This window comes from Trachymyrmex septentrionalis, unplaced genomic scaffold (assembly GCF_001594115.1).
Source record: "Trachymyrmex septentrionalis isolate Tsep2-gDNA-1 unplaced genomic scaffold, Tsep1.0 scaffold22, whole genome shotgun sequence".
NCBI classification, from domain to species: domain Eukaryota; kingdom Metazoa; phylum Arthropoda; class Insecta; order Hymenoptera; family Formicidae; genus Trachymyrmex; species Trachymyrmex septentrionalis.
The window spans coordinates 5,891,796-5,909,732 of NW_017305375.1; the positions used below are offsets into that span (position 1 = coordinate 5,891,796).

The following is a 17,937-nucleotide window of genomic DNA, read 5'->3' on the forward strand; positions in this document are numbered from 1 at the left end:
TCTCTCTCTCTCTCTCTCTCTCTCTCTCTCTCTCTCTCTCTTTCTCTCTCTCTTTCTCGTCGGCAAGTAAACGATGTAAAATTAGCGACAATTATTAAATTACAGTGCCGGCCACCGGTTGCTAATTACCGCGGACCCCACTGGTATTAACAGATTTTATGTTGGGCAAATCCGATTAATGGGAGCCGTCGGGCAATCGATGCGCTGATAGCAAGGAGAAGCTCGTTTCCCTGCTAACGATCGCAATTAATTGTAATTGGCAATAACAGGGAATATTTACAAAAATAATGATTACGCGTTGTACGATAACTAAATTTTTTAGGACAGTATTAAAGAAGGATTATCCAGCATAAGCTACTTCTAAAACAAAACTAAAATTTGTGGAATGTTATTACAATCAAAAGTGTTCATCTTTATTTAATTTAAAGTACGGAACTTTTATATTTTTGGCCTACTATCATATTAGGATTAAATTAAAAAGATATTTATTTATATTATTATTTATTATATCATTAGTATATTAAGAAAATAAATTTACTTAATCGTTTGTGACGTCTGATCTATTTCGTTGCTCCATTAGCTGATACATAATAAATTAAGAAATAAAACTATAAAAGTCATAAATAAAAATTATATTCCAAGTAGTTCGGCGAGAAATGCAAATGGGTTCAATTTTACGTGACATTCCATTAATGCATTTCAAGAATAGTTCGTCAGTACAGTCTCTTCAGAGCCGACGCTCTTATTACCATTTCTCTTTGCTGCACTATCCGCAGTGCGAGTGATACACATTTTCCTCTCTCACTCTCTACCTCTGTTCTAACGCTCTAACCAAAACCACAAGGTGATATAGGAGTGGCTTTGCGGTGTTGCGCTTGTCCCTGCGGAATAGCGTGGAACACGTTCTTCTGCCTTGCGTTGCACACGCACGCCACAGTACGTAAAAAGGCTCTGAGCGCGAGATGAATTACTGATTTTGCGTAATCATAATCCATATTTCCGGCTATCGAACACGATAGAGCTATACGATTAATTATTTAAAAATGTGAGATATCCCATTTAAATGATCACGATAATAGTCATTGATTTATTTTTTTTTTTTTTTTAATTAGAAAATTTGAATACAAGGAATAAGGCTCAGAATAAAAAATTATAAAGATAAAAAAGATAGTAAATTAATTTGCAGAGAACAAAGTCAATACGAAGAATTAAAATCCTACTTCTCTCAAGCTTGTACTTTTTAAGGTAAGTATTTAATGACATTTAAATAATCCGAATCAATTGTTCGTATTTATATCGAGTTATGCGATTCCATCAAAGCAGTTGCTATAAAAACTTTGATTTGATTATTTTAAATTCATTAATAATCGTTCGTTAGTAATTAATAAGAGCGTATAATTAATGGGAATGTTTATTTCATAACTGCAAAAGTATTCCAAAGAGATAAATATTCCCTGTGCTCAATTTTTATAAATAATAATGAAATGCGCATGTAATAGCAAAAAGAACAGTATCACCATCTTTCTCATTTGAAAAAAATTCTTCATAATGAACGGCATGTAGAAACATTCAACGTATGAGGAATTTATCGATACGTATTATAAACATTATACGCGTAATGAATATGTAAAATGATTATGCATATCGTTATCGCGCATTACGAAGCGTATTGCGATAATTCTGATCGATTTAAACGTTTAATTATTTCGCAAATGTCGGCAATTACGAGCACCGTTGTACTTATGTAATGTCGTTTCCGTTGTAATTATGCATTTACTATTGTGAACGATATAGCGTTGTTAATAACTCAGCATTCATTGTGACAAACGATAATCGAGACCCTAAGAGGTGAAGTTTATCGACCCTTTTGTTACATACCGTGCATGCATGCGTGAGAACAAGTTCTCGGTATATTAACGTATTACTTTGTCAGGTAATATCTTTAACATACATTATAAATATATTATAAAGATATCAAAAGGATAATATACGTAAATATGGAAATATCGTTTCCATTTTACGTTTATGATACATTAATTTTATAAAGGTAAAATATCGAAATTTTTATACATATATTTGTACTTAATTTAATAACCTTTCGTTAGCAATTAATGAAGGCGTATAAATTTATATACGTATTTGCATTTAATTTCTTTTTTATCATTAAATACCTCGAAACGCGCTATCAAAGTCGTAAAAAGAACACCAAAATACGAGTATTAATTATTATCATTATTACACTTGATTGTATAAATAAAGAGTATAAAAAATAATTTATATTACATAATGAATCAAACTTAATTTCAAATGTTGCATGAGTAGATAATGTTAAGGGAAAATAGAAGGCAGAAACGAGTAAGAGGATCAAGGTATTTACCTATGCTCACATAAAGTATTACGACGTATCACTAAAAATTAACGCCTGCAGGAGTGCGCGGCAGAAACTTTTATCGCGTTTCCTCATTTTTCACAAAAATAGGTAATCTACTTTGCCCTACTTTGCCTTATTTAATTGAACATCGCTCGATTCTCTCTAAGTCTTCCATCACTACTTGTTCGTCGCCATATCAATATAGTCTTGATCGTTATAAACCGAAATTTGGAATCCGTGGTTTCGTCGTCCTCGTTCTAAATAAGTAAAAAGTGATAACGCCGTGGAATTACACCGACGCTGGAGCAAACATATTCATTCGCGTGCACGCTGCGCACCCGCGGTTCTCACAAGGACAAATATCGCTTGTTGGCGGATTGCGATAGCCAACGACGTGGCCAACGGCGTCGGATAATTCAGAGAGAAATAGTAGATGCGCTGCAGCGTCACCAGCGGACCTCAGTAACCACAGATTTACGAGCGTCACGCTGCTCGCCGCAACGTAAAATTAGAGCGCTTCCGGAAATGCGTTCGACCTCTTCCCGAAATGTCAACCCCGGAATCCCTTCTCATCGAACGAGAGCGACGATTTAACTAACGTCACTCTAAATCAGCTTAACTCCCGAAGGACGAATCGAAGGTGGTTAAAAAGAACGAGGGAAATGCTATCGGTCGAGTTCCCTATTGCTACCTCTTGATATCTTGATTAATTGAATTATATATTAAAATTTTGCGATCATGGAAAATTGTAAAGTCCGTTACTTTTATTCCATAATGTCATTAAAGTCGAAAACGAACCGAGTTTGAAAGGAACAGATTTTATACGGTACATCTAGATTTTCCCAGATTTTATCACAATGCTTCTTCTCATAAACGGAAGACCGTAACAAGTAATTAAATGAAAGATCAACCGTAGATGTATACACTTATTCAATGTTACAAGCCAACTTGTTGGCACCTAACACCTTTGGAAGCTCCCGGTTTCAATTATGACTCGTTAGTCATAACTATGTAAGAGACTAGACTGGCAGCGAGCGAAACATTGTTTCTCGAAGCGCGCGCGCGGCGGCGGCATCGGTAATTAATAATTTACATAATACATATTTACGGTAGCGTTGTGTTGTAAGTCTGACAACCCCGCAAGTCCGCGAGCGACGACGATGGCGGATACGGCAACGGCGCGGAAAGTTTACAGAATTAATTTACACCGGGCCGCTCACGAACAACGGTTACTGCGGGTATTTCACCCCGGCGAGCCGCGCCACGTCGCGTCGCCTATACTATATGCAACGGGTGTCCCGTACTGTTCTCTCCTGCCATGAATGAATGACGAGGTGATCCTCGACACGACGCACATACGGTAGACGACGAGCGGAGGACGAGGATGAGCATCTGCGCGATGCGCTTCGTCCGTGGAGTTACAACGCCATTCTGTAAGTAGGAGCACTTCAAAAGCCGACGACTGCCATTACTCGACAGCAAGCATTATGTCGCAAGTGCAGCAAGATGCCTCCAGCCGTTCTTGCGATCGACTCAAAACCGAGAAAGTCTACCTGCGCGCATCCTTACTGCGGGTGTTTACGAGTCGAAATTACGACGCGCGGTAGCTGGAAATTAAAACCGTTTGGTGATGGATCGTTTCTCCTTGAAGAGCGACACGACGTACTCGAAATGCGCTTAATGCACGCAGCTTAATGCTCGCAGCTTCATCCGTTGTAATTTCTTGCAAAAGTGACGAACGCTGCGCAACATTAGCTCGGAAATTTGTCATTGATCGACAATCCTTACCATCAATCCTACTCATCCATCTAATATATCAAATCTACAATTAAGTTACTAACGGAGGATATTCCTATTTTCCGCCGGCCGTGATTTCATTCGATCTACATGAAAACGCCCTTTCACGCCAGGTTTGAAAACCGATTAGCCACATTCCAATTCATGGGAAATCAGTGGAAAAGGTCAATTAATCGCACGACTAAGAGGAGACTAATGAGTGCGCATTACCAGGTAGATCGTCCGACAAATGTCGAGCAATTTAACGCAAGTCACACGAACACGCATGCGAGTAGTTTAAACTTACAAGCCGAGCCCTCGCGTAACCGCCAATCGGATGCAGAGCGACAAACGGACTGGTCTATTTGGTCTCGCATGAAGATCCATCCGGAACTACTCGGTCTTTTCACGCGCGATGTAGCGCCGTAACAAACATTAACCAGTTCGCGTAACAAGGAACTTAAGTGGAAGATTTTACTCTTTATTCTAAATAATGTCTGTACAGTCGGATAGAAAGTAAATATACCGAAATGCAATTCCGACTTTCATTAGATAAAGATAAAATAACATTAACGGTACTACGTAGAATATTACATAATGATTGTCAAAATTAATAACAAATTATCACGACCTTTAAGCTTGTCATAATATACTCTATCTGTAATTTCCTTGTACAATGTTCCCTTCATTTTTTTATTTCTGCTCCCGATTCTTTTCTATTTGCTCCATCTTCTTTATTTCTTTCTTCTTTACCTTCTTTTTTCGTTTTTTTTTTTTTTCATTTTAAGCCCTCTTCGTCTTCTTTTCATTATTCTCTTTTCCTCTTTTCATGCTTAAAAGAGTCCTTGACATCAGAGGTCGCTAAATTACGATACCGCAGTGTGCCGTACTAATGAAAACCGTCGCAAGCGTTTGCACAGGAAGGTCGGTGGGCGATGGCCGTGCCTAACGGAGTTCTGTATTGCAGTTAACTTTATCAGAGCCGTTTTTTTTTTTTTTCGGACAAACGGCCGCGCCAATTTTATTGGTTTGGCGCAAACACAAGCGGGCGTCACGTCAATTAAATCGGACGAACCATGCAACCAAACTGCGATTGAGTGAAACTTCTCGAACTTTAATACGAAGTTACCGTGGAAAGATCTATTCCCTCAAAATTCGCAAGGTTTTTATTTACGATCTGCGCGAATCTGTGAAATGATCGCTGAAGGGGCTGGATTATCCTCTAGAAATTCCAAGAGATCTTAGGATGTTTAATAGTAATCTGAGTTATATTGTAACAGCCTTTAATACTGAAACAGCCTCGAGTTAGTCGAGATGTTTAATATGCAAAGATCAAAACACGAAAATTCGGACATTTATTTGGTACACATAATAGAAATGATAAACATTTTATTTTGAAAATGCAACGCTGACAAGTCTTGACATAAAAAATACCATAATGATATTTTATCCGTGAAAAAACTTTTTCACTTCTTTTTTATTATGATTGATTACATTACAAAATCGAAGAAAGATCCTATTTTCGATTGAAACAGATTTTGGTGCTTAATAAGATTGATTGTGCAAATTTTCAAATATATATTTCAATTCTAAAGGAATTTTTCAATTGTACAGGTATTCTGCGCGATGTCGGACTTCAACACAATCATAAACTGAAGCTAGAAATAATATTACAAACTACGCTAATTGTTAATTTAATAATAATATAACACTATATATATATATGTATATGTATATATATATATAATAATAATAATTATATAAACTTCTTAAAATTCGCAAAGAACTTATTGCGAAAATTATTAAGCATCAAGATCTACATTGACTAAGAACAGAAATCTTTCTCTTATTTGATTTATTCTTACAGTCTGATTTCCACTTATAATTACTATATTACTATTTTATGCATGTACCTACTACGCGCAAGTGTAAGCATAGAATATCAGTCTTCAAGGTCTTTAACGTCTTGCAAAATGAATTAATGAATATTACTTCATGAGATTAACGTTGGTCCGTGTTTTCAGGTCGCGTGATTCAATGTAATTACATATTCCCAGTATGACTGTACGATGACGTGATGTCTAAACACGATGCATAGAACTTTGCGCAGTTACTCAGGGTCTGAGACGGGACCAGAGAGACGAAGTCATGGCTCACTCGGGGGGTTACAGCTGTTTGCGAAGTAATAACGCCGCTAACTCAAATGCTATTCTACGGCTACAAACGTTGCCTGACATACGCTCAAATTATCGGTACACGTTTCCGAGACATAGGTGTATTTATAATGCACCTGAAATACAAGATGCACAAATACGATATAATCGCTAAGACATGCGAATATTAATGTTATAACGAGAGGCAATTAAGTGAAATTGCTCTATCAAATTTCATTTCTTCCTTTTTCTTCTTTTCTTATTTCACACAGACACAATTTTATTTTAAAATTTTAGAGGACTGTTAATAATTAGTGTTTTTAAAAATCTTTAAAGTAATAAGAAGTAAATCTTCATTAATTTTTTGAGATGTACGCGCAGAGGAGAAACACAAGTATCTAAAATAAATTATAAATCAATAATAAATAAACAAATAATAAATAATAAAATACAAGGAATTGAATATTTAAATTTCATAAAGCTATTGCAAAGTAAATATAGATAAAAGTAATTAGAACAATATGTACGTAAAGATATAAATTTAGGCGAGGAAGGGGAGCGAAGGGAACAGATTGCGATACTCGGGACGATCGTCGGGGACGAGTAAAAACTGATCGCGTAAATTTATGTGATTTGTTCGAGTTTGTCGAGTAAATAACGAATTCCCTTCGTTGTAATACTGCCTACCAGTCCTACGCGATATATCGATCCTGTAAACGTGTCCCACGCACGTGTGTGCGTATATGAGAATGTGTAGATTAGGTTTCGGATGACATGGGGCGCTAATGAACGGCGGGTGTCGTTTGCACTCGAGGGGGACTCCGGAGAAAATTTTCAAATTTGTGTTTACGCCCCGAGTCAGGTCGGTATCAACCCTTGTTGTACCGTCTACTCTCATTTCATGACTCCCTCATCCACGAGTCTGCGACATCTGACTCTGTGGCAAATGAACGTATAAATATATCTTACGTAAATAGTGACGAGTTTATCTCACGGAATTGCCCCTCGCCATTCTTCCTACAGTTCCTGCGTTCATATCTATTCCCGTTCATGCTATCATTCTTATGCTTCCTCACTCGAACTATCTGTTTATTTAATCTTACTAACGATCTACAATTACGTAGCCAAAAATGAAAATATTTTTCTTTTTCTTGTACTTTAGAGGGGAAGTGTGCTAGATTCGCGAAATTCGCACACCATATTTTCAATCTTAATTTTGTAATACAAAAAATGCGGAACTTTTTTCTATTTTTATAAGAACTATAGAGCTATAAAAAATGTCTGGAGCTGTCATTATTTTTATTAATATAACAGCATGCTAACTTCATTCAAATTTATGTGAATCTGTAAAATTGGCACGACATTCTATTAATATATAAAAAAAAAAGAAATAATGACAGTTGCAGTTGCATTTTTCACAATTCTTACAGTTTCTTATCAATACATAAAAAGTTCCAAACTTTTTATACTAAAAAACCAAAATTGAAAATGTAGCAGCCGGAGCTCTGTTTAAAAATGATGATAAAGCATAGAAATTTGTTAAAAGTAACGAGAAATGTCACAGGAATAGTGATAAATTATTAGCACGACACTTTTCCAACACAAGTGCCGTGATGTTTTCTACATTTAAAGTCTATTAAAATTGATAATCGTTGGAATTTTGTTTCTAAATTACATACATTAGTACAACTCGAGCAATACAATTATGTTTCTTTTTTTACTTTTTTATATTCATATATTATACTTAATATTATATTATATAATATTTCTCGTGTCTAATTATTTCAATATATAAGTATTTATTTATTCAATAATATCTCGTGAAAGCTTTTTGTTTCGAATTTCCTTCTCTCATCCTACATCACATTATTCTTGTCAACATGACTATCCTTCTCCTTTCACTGCTGCCCTCCAATCCTCCTTTCTCTTACACTTTCCTCACAGCTTCGAAATCACCTGCGCGCGAGTTAGTTTCTCAGAGTGCACTCTCTGTATTCGACAATTCGAAATGCACGGACGTCAAGTTTCGCGGGAATCACACGAGAGTGAGAGATGTAACTTTGGCTGTCGTTACGATTTCAATTCTACGCTTCGAACCACCACGAATCGCTCGCTGACTGCAGACGAGTCCATGACGAAAGCGACATGCGGATACAAACGAGAATGAGTGCCGCAAGCGAAGTGAGTATAATACGAACTGCAGCGAAGAGAGCATTACCAGAAATACAGGGAGAGTTGAGATTTTCGCGTTGTACACCACAAAATCACGATACGTTTCACATTGTAAGACAATCTTGTAAACAATTTTAAAACAAATTTTAAACATAAAAATAAACAATCCATACAAGGCCAATAAGAGTCACAGGCTGATGAAGGTGCCAACGATTAATGGTATAGAATTTAAGCCTGTGGCTCTTTTCAATTTTAAAACGCTGTATGATAAAATAATCGGAATCTAAATTAAAAATCGAAAACACAAAACGCAGAAAAAAGGAGAAACATTTTCTTTATCTCTGAGTATCGCGATACATTAATTTAATATCTGGTAAAGCTCAAAAAACGCGCGTTCACGCAGTCATCGTGGATAGTTAATGGAAAAGCGTAATGCTTCCTACAAACTCTTTATCTCGTACAGTGACATTTGATTTATGCACGCGAGAAACGATGGCGCGAGCATTACATGATGTGAGCGAACGTTTCTTTGCAGTTACAACGGCAATTTGTTATAGCGGCATAACGGTAATGCGCGTAATTTTACATAGTCGGTGTACCAAGTTTATTAATACTCTGGATGATAATAAACATACCACGTACGTTTCCTCTCGTACTAGTTAATGTTAGAAAGTAGTGAGCGAATATTTTATAAACGTATAAATATACACCCATACTAAAGCATATACTAAAGCTCATGAAAAATAATATCGTTATGCAAATTAATAAATGTTATTGCACAGTTTAGAAACGTTTCAATATGCTAGGACTTAAAATATATATTCATCAAGATATTCTTTTCCGAGCAACAAATTTTAATCGTCTCCCACAAATATCATTCGAAAATAGCGATCGAACTATAATATTTTCGATTCAACTAATCAAGGAACGCGGTTGTTTAGCAATCGATAAGTTTTATCCGGATAGGAAACGATGATCGACCGTGATATGAGAAAAAAGCCATGTAAAAACAGGACAGACATAAAGGCGACATAACTGTTCGAAACCACTAATACGCAACGAGTGGCTCGTGCAACCTTTACATCGAGCTCGATATTACCTCGGCGAAGCAATGTATGCTCAAGGTAATTTCCACGGTTACGCGAGTGGGTTTGTTTTGGCTGGGGTAATATCGCCCTTCTGCGTACTCTTGCTCTCCTATCCCTGCAAGGGGTTTTCTCTCGTATTCGCCAGCCATGGTTTTTGTCCCCGCGGCCATCCCCCGCAGAAAGGAGAGGCGTCGAGACAACGCGCTCGTGAAAAATGTATTCGCCACGAATCGAACCCTCACCGCTAAAAACCGCTAACCTCCCGACGAAAAAGTTATTACGCAGACAAAACACGCTGCCGGATGGACTTTGTTTGAGCGGCTCTTCCCTTCATGTGCGATGGGGTGCTTTTTCAAAAACGTCATCTCCAAACAAGTAGAGTGCCAGAAGGATAAAGAGACGTGAAATAGCAACGATTTGGAGAAAATACTGTGTGTGTACTACGTACATTAAAAAACGACCGCTCTATATTTCTTTTCATGTTTATATGAAGTAACATGATCTCGGTTCTACAAAATAAATTATTTCTAATTATGTATGTAAGGTCAGATTGTATTAACTACTATGATAATTTTTTGCTCTATTAGTGCAATTTTTCACATAAAAAAAAAAAAGAAAAAATAAATTGATGTTATTATTTACGAAATTAAACTACTTTTTTTAATAAAACGACCATGACGATTGTTCATTGCATTTTATTCGTTTATAAATCCGGACCATTTCTCTAAATGGTAGCAACTCATCGCGTGATTGTCAACCTTTTCAATTAGATCCGCAAATCCTCTGTGATTCGAATTGCATTGCCACCGATTTCCTCGGGTCATAAACGTTTTGACGATTGCATCAAGCGTGCACATGCCAATCATTGCTAATTGCTGACATCGTTATGCTCGAATATTCGAAAAGTTAACGAAGAAATAAAAATGTACAAAACATAAACTAGAATAGCTATTTGTTCGCAGATGAGCAGATTTCTATTGTTGCATTGACATCTAGCAATTAGCAATGTGATTAATGTAACCACTGAAGTCATTATAACTTCAACGAGTTCAAATGTCCATGCCACAGACCGATAAATGATATCCAACATTTATCTGTGAAAATATCTGTGAACAATCTAGCTGTGCTCCGAAAAGCACAGTGACATATAAATTACACCTTCTACATTTCGGTATAGCAAAAAAATTTTTTTTAAGTATTTTATGTACAGAGCACAGATACTTTTCGTATACGTGAAAGGAAAAAAATGTAAATTTACTTTGCGCCACAAAATAATTAACCCTTTGTTCCCAGCGGGTTGTCGAGTAACTCGACGAATTTTTACATTTTTATAACAGCCTACAATGACAAGTCTTAACCACATAGAAAATTAATCTTGAGCATCATTGAAAAAAAAAAGAAACTCTCCGATTATACGGAAACTATATATCCACTTAGTTATAGTTTGTATAAATCATTTGGTATAAATATAGTCAATAAGAATCATATTTTAGACCGTACATGTAAGAACACAATCAATACAAACTAGTTCGTATAAATATTATAGTATTGTATAATATATTTTCTATGGAGAATAAAATCAAAAATATATTTTTGAAAATTAATTACATTAGCGGCGACAATTTTATTCTCAAGGATTATGTCAGATTACAAAGATTAAACGAATGCAGATTATTATCAAATAATCGATAATTCGATACAGGTTGCACGCAAAATGACAAATAATACGATTTTTTCGTTATTCTTGCGATCAGTAAAGATATATTGATTTTGTATCGCGCTCAATAATTGATAGCAATCTCCAGCATTCGATATTCTCGAGAGGGGCGTACGTCATCGTCGATTAATTGGGAGACCACGTCAGGGGTTTCGAGGAGTTATTAATTGGACTATTATTAATTCAGCATGTTCCTCGCGAGTTCTCTCTTGAACTCTCGATACGAGAGGCCGCAGATCGTAGTTACCTACAGCAGTTAGTATATTCGATTATAGTTTATTATTAAAATAGCACATTTCATTTATTATAAATACCATTTTATAATATATAACCTAACTCATTCTTATCATAAAATTCTTTATTTCTCTTTTTTCAATATAATTACTATATTTATATATATATATATAATATATTAAAAATCGTTTTTTCATATAAGTGTCTTATAACTTTCTTATGACTTTCTTTTATATATTCTTCATCTGAAAAATGAATAAACTTATTAAAATAATTTATTAAACTGAAAAAATTAAAATATTTTATTATAGTTTTTAATACGACTATAAATAAAGAACAAAAAACTAGAAAGAAGATTAAAATATGCAAATTATGTTTTATATTAAATGTTACATTGTTGCACGAAAATGTGACGGAATAATGGAATTTTATTTCATGGCATTTTTAATCGAAATTGTTTTATATTAAATGGTACTATATATTGCATATCACATACTTTTATTCAAGAAATAATTTCTACACATATAAAGATTTTATTATTTTTAATAAATTAATCGTAGCGTTAAATAATCGAAAAATATGAGTATTACTAAAAATGTTTGATATTGTTTGCTATTGTTTTATCAGAGCATCATAGCAAGCCGAGTTGAGAAATAACATTTACGTAACGTGCTACCCAGTTTGCGTCTACCTTATTGATTTACCTCTCCATCCGCATCCTGAATAGAATCAACGCTACCGTCGTGGGGATTTTACGAAATAATTACTGAAACATGATTAGAAGCTATCGCTCGACGCACGACATTTAATTAGACAATAATTAACGCTTGCTCCAATTTCAAAGTCCTCAGCATAGGCAAGCAGATAAAGTTGTTGAAATATATCATCAATACCTCAGCAAAATGAATATGAAAAGAAAGAGTATTATTTCTTTATTAGTTCGATTATTTTATATGAACATTAAGAATATAAATCCTTTTGATATCCATTTTGATACACACTACTTTGATATATCCACACAAAATAAAAGATTGGTTACTTTTTATCTACACTTACTATTGTTATAACTTTTATTAATCAAAAGAAAATTAATATATTATTAATTTATCTTTACAAAAAACAAACACGATGATAAACTCCATTAAGAACAAATGACCGATATTAATAGAAACGTGAATAAAAGTGTCCCAAAATGCTCATTAGCAGAATATGTAGCTCCCTTTTATTAGTATTGTATTTCAATTAATGTTACAGTTAAATACAAAATAATCGAAAGGTTAATCGAAAGTTTAATGTATTTTAGTAAATTTTAGTTAAATACATTTAGTAAAATCTATTCACACGCCTGCAAAATGCCGTTTTTCTGCAGTGAATTAAGTGTAGGAGTTCGTCGTTCCGAAAATTCCAGCGAAAAATAAAAACGAGTTGGAGACTAAAGGGCAAACGGAGAAAAACGGCGTAGTGTTGCCCGGCAAAGCACCATAAAGTCTCATTGGCTTTAATTCGGTCGTACCCCGCTGGCCACTGGGGGTGATTAATCGTAACGTTACTGCAACACAAAAGCACCTTACCACCAATCATTCCCTACGATGCTTAGAAAGAAAGTCGAGACAATGTTGCTTAATACGTTTTTGCCTAATTGGTTATATTTGTCTTACCAGAAAAAAACTATAAATCAAATATTTTATAAAATGCATGCATATAATTAAAAATATTATAGTTATTAAATTATAGTTATTAAAAATATTCTATAAAATTATATATTATGTATTTTTGTCAAGAAATTCTTATTAGTCGAAAAAGATTCTCAGTCTAATTCTGGGTAACTATTACAAATATCTGTATTCCCATTTATTAAAATTCATCGTAAAGGAAAGAAAGGACTTTCGGTTTATGGCGATGAAAAATTCAGTTACTTTTAAAAGGAAAGGAAGAAGGTCAATGTTTAATCTTTAAATAGAACAGGATGTACATTCTTATGCCTCCCGTTGTATCTCTTATTAAATCTTGGAAGTTCTTAAGACCTGTCTTTAATTTTTTATTAAGTCCACTTCAAATTGTTGAAAGGATCTGTAGATGAAAGTGCATCCGAACCATTTCTGTATATAAAAATTACGATGTTTCTTATTAGCTTAAAGCACAAATACAGTAATGTTTATCTTTAAAAAAACTGCACTTAATTAAGTTAATTCAATTACCGACAAGAGTTATATATATCTATGCCTGAGAACGGGATAAATATGTGAAAGAGTAAAACGTATAAAATAATTCTTATCATTTATAAAATCGGAAAAGCTTCGGACTTCATATATGTATACTGCAATAAATATGACAGATATTCGGAAATGAAGTGTTCCTCTTAAATCCGCTCACCGGTGTTTAAAAGCGCAAAGTGTATTATCATCTCTCGAACATAATCCACGTACCGTGCACATGCAGGTCAAGTGAAACGAAATGAAACGTTTATAAATTCTCGAAGAGCACGTTTATTTCCCTTCATGAATATGCACGTTCCTCAATATTTTGCGGTGCAGAAAACTGGTGACATATATATGTTCTTTTTTTATTCAATCGGTATCGAACTTCTGATTGAAAGCGTTCTCGCTGTGTTGCTGTTTCAGCTGCGCGAGTACACCCTGACCGAATCGTATCACGAAGACGAAGTCGAGGTGGAATTCGTCAGCAATGACAATCTGCAAGCGAACAGCGAGGCTCCCAGAGGAATCGATCCAAACAGGGACCTAAATGAAGCCATAGCCGAAGAACGAAGGGAAATGGACACTCAGAGATACAGGTACGTTTCTTCCACTTCGACCTTTTTCGTTTTGTTTTTCCACTTACGAACTTTTTATTTCGTTTTTTGTGAATTTCCGACAATGAAAAGTCGTGCTTTTTACTGTTTTTAGTAAATGGACTTCAAAGTCAAAGAATTATTCTTTTTCCCTTCTCTTTTTACATATCCGCATTTTGAATTCTGTTATTGAATTGATTCAAATTTGGATAAGTTAATCAAATCAGTTGAGAAATATTAAAAAGGAAATTAAAGAAAATTTAGTTAGTTATCTTTATTGAAACCTAGAATATTGACATCATGTATATTAATGAAAAATCTATATAGTACAGTCTGGATATGAAATAATTCCAAATAAAAGAGGAAAAAAGAAAGAGAAGAAAAGCAGTCACTAAATAAATAATGTTCACTTCCAAAGTGTTTTTATTAATTCAATAGATGCCATAGCCTTGCAATAATCTTACAATAAATGATGAAGTGGCTCTCTCATATATTTCTTTTCTTCTCGTATCTTCTTAAGACACTCTTATTCGACACGGGATAAACGAAAATACTATCTCATAAACCTATGGTTTATAAGTCCAAACGAAAATTTCAAAGTTCGAATCAGTTCGTTAAACTCAGCTACCTAATACTTTCTCTTCAAGTTTTAATTCCTTCGAGATGTCACCCGGAGGCGAAGCTCTTAAGCTCAAAGATATAGAATAGATAGTAAACGTCTCCTGGATGATGAGAGAAGATTGCATAAGTAATAAATATATATTCAACAGAGGAGACGCATTTGCGTCAAACGTCTTTCCATCTTAGAGAAATTACGATCATATGACACGTCTATATATCAGCATCGAATTTTGAAAATGATATTAAGCTATTCTATCGCATATTATTATCTTTTTTCCTGGAAGAAAAGAAAACAAATATCTGCGTAGAAAATTATAAAGTATCATGACAGAATAATGTGCAACAATCAATTTTCTCGTAACATGAATGCGCACTGCTGTCAGGTAGTTGTCGAGAGAAAGTCTACGCGAGTATATAACAAAAATAATACTCCAGAAGAGAGAAAAAAGTTCATACTTTAGAATTTAGATAATGACAGTATTGATTATTATGAGTAATACTTTTTTAAACACTTGCTCGATTTTAAATCATTTGTGAAATGTAAAATCTGATATGAAAGGAAAACAAAACAAATTACAGTGATAATATAATGCTAAAAAATAACATATGTTCTAAAAATTGTAATATATTTTCCAACTTAAAATGCACTACCATGCATTTTGCAATTTATTTGCAACACACAATCCACAGAAACTTTTTCATTGCAATGACCAATACTGTCACTTACCAAAGTATTGACCTTTCCTCTCGGGACGCTCTTACTTTCCTCTCACTTTATGAAAGGTCCTGTGACTAGATCCGTCCAGCCTTTCACCACTCTCTTTTATAACACGAACTCGGATCGTTCTTCTGTGCCTTCCAGCAGTGCCCCTTCATGCCCTTACGAGATTTCTCGTCCGTCCCTCTAACATGCACCTTCTCGCTCCATTTCGCTCTTTAACTTTTACGATGGAGAACTCGAGCGGAGGGTTGCATGAAGATCGCGAGTCTTCTTCTCACGATGTCGTTCTTACTCTCGACACTCGGAAAAATCGCCAGACTTACTCCGTGACATTTGACAATTCCGTATGACATTTACGCGATAATAGAACGAAAATGTCCTGATATGCCTTTAGAAAAAAACTCATCCGTTGAAAACACGACTTTCCACTTTCTCCATATTGCCCTGACAACATCTTTCAAGTCTCTTCAATTAGCCCTAATAAAATTATCTACTTTTTATTCCTAATACACACGCGCGGCAAAGTGCAAACTGTGAATTATTGTTAACACCGTTCGCTCCAATTGCACGGGAATAAAAGTTTAAAAAGAATTTATAGGCAAGTTTTAAACCACTTTCTTACTTAGAAATAAAATGTTTGTGTAAAATAAAATTTTCGAATCCGAAATAAAATCTCTCATTTAAGAGATCGTAAAATAACAAATGATCATATTAATAACCAATTCAATATAAAATAATATATGATTTAAGGCAGGTTGTTCTACCTTTTGGTAAATTTTACTTGTTGGGTAAGTAGCAAGATTACTCAATCACATGCGCGAATTGCCAGATTTACTTAATAGGTAAAATTTATCAAATGGTGGAATAACCGGACCTAAATGGCTTATTAACAGTAGTTCGATTTAATAACGTACGTTGTTTAATAATAAACACTATACCGTTTTAATTAAAATATAATTATAATTAATCTAATTATAACAATTATAATTACCGTTTTCTTGAAAATTCTTATAAAAATTTAAGATCAAATTACTTTCCAAAACGGAACTAATTATACGTACATGAATAACTGTAACTTTTGTATATATTATAATTTTTCGTCATATTTCTTTTATAGGAAAGCAATTGATGTATATAAAATAAAAAATGTAATTTACGCTTCAAAAAGAAAAGTTAATTGATGGTCACAGAATGTATATTGTACGCGACGAAAGTAATATTCTTTTTCGTTTTGTTTATTAATATTGAACGGGAAAATCAACCGAAGTCACCCCCGAGCTATAAATGCAATTTATCGCGAAACGTAGCTAGTCAGATTGGTTATGATGCAACCGACATTGATTATCAATAACGATATTACGCATCCGCAGAAGTCGTATAATCTTCGTTTGTTTGTGTCAATTTAAATTTACACACAAATTCATTACTTTATTATGATATTACGTATACATATATGATGACGTCTTGCATCTTGTTATAGTTGTACCCTCAAATGTATCCGCAGAGAAAAGCCTTATGAGACTTCGACTTTATCATTATTCATCGACTATCACCGAGACAACTTTCATCGGACTTTTATCATAATTAAAAATAAATTATCGGAAATTATGAAAAAAAACTTTTCAATAATTTAATTAATGCAATCAAGAAATTAATATTCATATATAACATAATCTAGTGTTGGGTATATATTCTGATTTCTCTGTATAAGAGGTTTCACTATCATGTATATGTATACAATTAGTATATGTACATATATTGTGAGGGTTAATGATAGTTGAAATCCTAATATGAAAATCTTATATAAAAACATTGAGGTCACGGTAATTTTCGAGGTATAAACGATCAAAGTTGGCTAATGATATCACGTATAAAATTTACAAGAGAGGTCCGTAACTGCTCTTACAGACGTATGATTTACTACTTTATAAATTCATCATTTACTTCTACAACTCAAAAAACTTTTCTTTCTTACATTCATATATTATGTACTCTATAACAATCACATGATATTGATAACTCTTATTAAGTAAATTTTAAATATGTTGCATAGATGACTTTATAAAAACCTATAGCGTCACAGCAAACTTTTTTTACTACTCTTTCCACATTTTATAAAATAAATTGATAAATCTGTATATAAATATATTTCAAGTGATATAAAACCAAATTAACAATAGATGAATGAACTAAACAAGATTATAATTGTCCTCTGTTCTAAATATAAATATTAATTTATTTTTTATTTATAAATATTATTTTATTTTTATAATACAAACTATATCTAAACATT

At 34.0% G+C, this 17,937-nt stretch overlaps 1 protein-coding gene across 2 annotated transcripts in view; it reads left to right on the plus strand.

Moving 5' to 3' along the window:
* Positions 1-17,937, plus strand: part of LOC108748426 — a 177,616-nt gene that overhangs the window by 146,436 nt on the left and 13,243 nt on the right. For both annotated transcript variants that reach the window (XM_018486601.1, XM_018486599.1), the window contains exon 5: positions 14,133-14,305. In XM_018486601.1, the coding sequence (XP_018342103.1) occupies positions 14,133-14,305 (173 nt within the window). The remainder of the gene's footprint in view (positions 1-14,132; positions 14,306-17,937) is intronic.